The sequence below is a fragment of the Jaculus jaculus genome, chromosome 14 (assembly GCF_020740685.1).
Source record: "Jaculus jaculus isolate mJacJac1 chromosome 14, mJacJac1.mat.Y.cur, whole genome shotgun sequence".
In the NCBI taxonomy this organism is placed as follows: domain Eukaryota; kingdom Metazoa; phylum Chordata; class Mammalia; order Rodentia; family Dipodidae; genus Jaculus; species Jaculus jaculus.
Window position 1 is genome coordinate 14,800,079 of NC_059115.1, and position 2,553 is coordinate 14,802,631.

The following is a 2,553-nucleotide window of genomic DNA, read 5'->3' on the forward strand; positions in this document are numbered from 1 at the left end:
TATTTTGAGAGGGGAGGGGCGGAAAGAGCTTGCTGCCATTGCAAACACATGCACCATCTTGTACATTTGGCTTTATATAGGTACTGGGGAATCAAACCTGGGTCCAAGTACCTTAACTGCTAAGCTATCTCTCCAGCCCCACACAGATATTAGAAAGAAGAGTCCAAATATCTTTTAATCCTTTCTCATGCAAAATAATCTAAGATATCACAATCACTTAGAAAAATATTATAAAGAAAAAAAATCTGTAGTAGATCTCAAGTATTCAATAATCTGCAGAATAAATGATGTTTCACGATGACCCCAAGTAAAATATGATTCCCATCCCAAGCAATAGAGATTGTCAGCCATGCATGAATTTGTGATCAGGTCATAATTCTTTTTTTTTTTTCTTTTTCATTTTGTGGTAGTGTTTCATTGTAGCGCTGGCTGAACTGGAATTCACTATGTAGTCTCAGGATGCCCTCAAACTCACAGCGATCTTCCTATAATTTTTAAAAAAGATATTTTATTTGTTTACTTGCAAGGAGGGAGAGAGAGAAGCGACAGATAAGATACAGAGTGAGAGCAAGAGCGAGAGCGAGAGAGAGAGCGAGAGAGAGAGAGAGAGGGAGATTAGGCATGTCATGGCCTTGGGCCGCTGCAAACAAACTCAAGATACATGTGCCACTTTGTGTATCTGGCCTTTTGTGGGTACTGGGGAATTGAATGCAAACCAGTCAGGCTTTGTAAGAACCAGGGTTCTGCTCCCTCCATCCTAAAGGGTGCTTCCTCTGTTTGGCTCCAGTGGGCTCTGACACACCATGTGAGGTCAGTCCTGAGGCCCCCAAGTCTACATTACAGGCCAGCATTTTTGGGGGGGGTTGGAGCAGTGTTCCACCCACGCTCTGTTCAGTGGTAAGCATACACTACGGCCCCTTAGCTGAGGAGTTTAGGCTGCAGAGTTGATCAGGGACTTCCTCGGGCACAGCTTCACCTAGCACACAAGCACTGGTTCTCAGCACCCTCTGCCACCCCTGGGTCCTCCTTGTTCTCAGATTTGCTTCTGCTCAGGCTCCAGGGAGAATGGTCTCATTCTTCCAGTACGTCCCATTTCTGAGCATTCTCTCATTGTTTCCTCCAAAAGCCCTTGGAGAACTCTCCCATATCAGCTCTGCAGACCACAGGAAACAGCGTCATACACTTTCAGCATGTCTATGGGTATAAAATTTAAGCAGGAAGTGTGGAGAGGAACTTGACCCATGGCAGAGGTGCTGTGGAGGGCTGTGGGTACCTTGAGGGCTTGCGCAAGAACTACATCTTGTCTGTGTAGATGTCCCCATCCATATAAGGGCTGTGATCAGTGTCATGTGTGTGTCCCCCTGTGAAGACAGTGTCACCAGGTCTTTGTTCTGCATCTGAGGATCTGGCCTGAGGCACTGGCATGGGCTCTTGGGCTACACTGATCCTTGGACTTGGTAAGCAAATCAGGGCTCCTTATTTGCAGCTAGACAGGAAATGGAGGCAGACACCCTGGTTCCTACACAGGCGTCCTCTCACAGGACTCTTCCTCTGCCAGGTCCTTCGTGTGTTCAGAAGGTCACTCCTGTTCTCTCACCTCTGCACCTGGGTCTACTCTTCTTGTCCCAAGCTCTGGGGTATGGATTGATGCATTAAAACACAGGCATTTCTCACCAGGTTTCTCTTCTATTTCAGCCTTGTGTCTGGAGCAGAGGATATGGGCACACTATGGTGAGTCTGCCCTTCTTTGTTTAGCTCTAGGTAACTCTGAGTTTGGCTGTGTTGAGCTCTGGAGAAGCTCGAGGCATCTGGAGCTGATCCCTGGATGAGATCTTTGCTGTCATCCTTCTGCACACCCACTTCTCACTTAGTCCGTGCCCTTCCATTCTTGTCTGGGAGGCGCTTTCTGTGTAGTGCCTGGATAATGTTGATGAGACTGACTGGGTTGATGGTGCGGTGCGTAGAGTGTGTGCCTCGTAAGAATTACAACCTGAGCTCAATCCACCAAGTCCATGTAAAAATTCTTGGCATTGTGGGATGCACCTGTAATTCTAGTGCTAGGGAGATGCAGCTAGGAAAATTCCTGGAGTTCATTGGGTAACCATTGTAGCCTAATTGTGAGCTACTTGCCAGTGAGAGATCTTGTCACATAAAGATGTGGATAGCCATTGCAGAAGAGGTAGTGGAAAGAATGTAAGAGCCAAAACGTTAGAGCTCCTTACAGTGCACTCTTCCAGACACAAGATGTCCTGAATACCCATGACCTCACAGTGCCTGACACCACCTCCAGAAGACCAGTATAATAGGAGGAAAAAATGGTGACATCAAAAATAAAGACCAATTGCGAGTGGGTGGGGATATCATGGGAAGTGGAGTTATGAAGGGGAAAGTGGGGGGGGGGTAGGGAACTATAATGTTTTTCTGTCTATAATTAAGGAAGTTGTCAATAACAAAATTAAATTGCCACATGTGGTGGCACATACATTTAATCCCAGCACCTGGGATGTGGAGGCAGGAGGATCACTGTGAGTTCAAAGCCAGTCTGAGACTACA

The 2,553-nt window shown here is 46.7% G+C and overlaps 1 protein-coding gene across 1 annotated transcript in view; it reads left to right on the plus strand.

Moving 5' to 3' along the window:
- The first annotated feature begins 1,337 nt into the window (after window positions 1–1,337).
- Window positions 1,338–2,553, plus strand: part of LOC101616107 (immunoglobulin alpha Fc receptor-like) — an 18,854-nt gene continuing 17,638 nt past the window's right edge. The window contains exons 1-2 of the mRNA XM_045133331.1: window positions 1,338–1,457; window positions 1,696–1,731. Of these exons, the coding sequence (XP_044989266.1) occupies window positions 1,424–1,457; window positions 1,696–1,731 (70 nt within the window). The 5' untranslated portion in view covers window positions 1,338–1,423. The remainder of the gene's footprint in view (window positions 1,458–1,695; window positions 1,732–2,553) is intronic.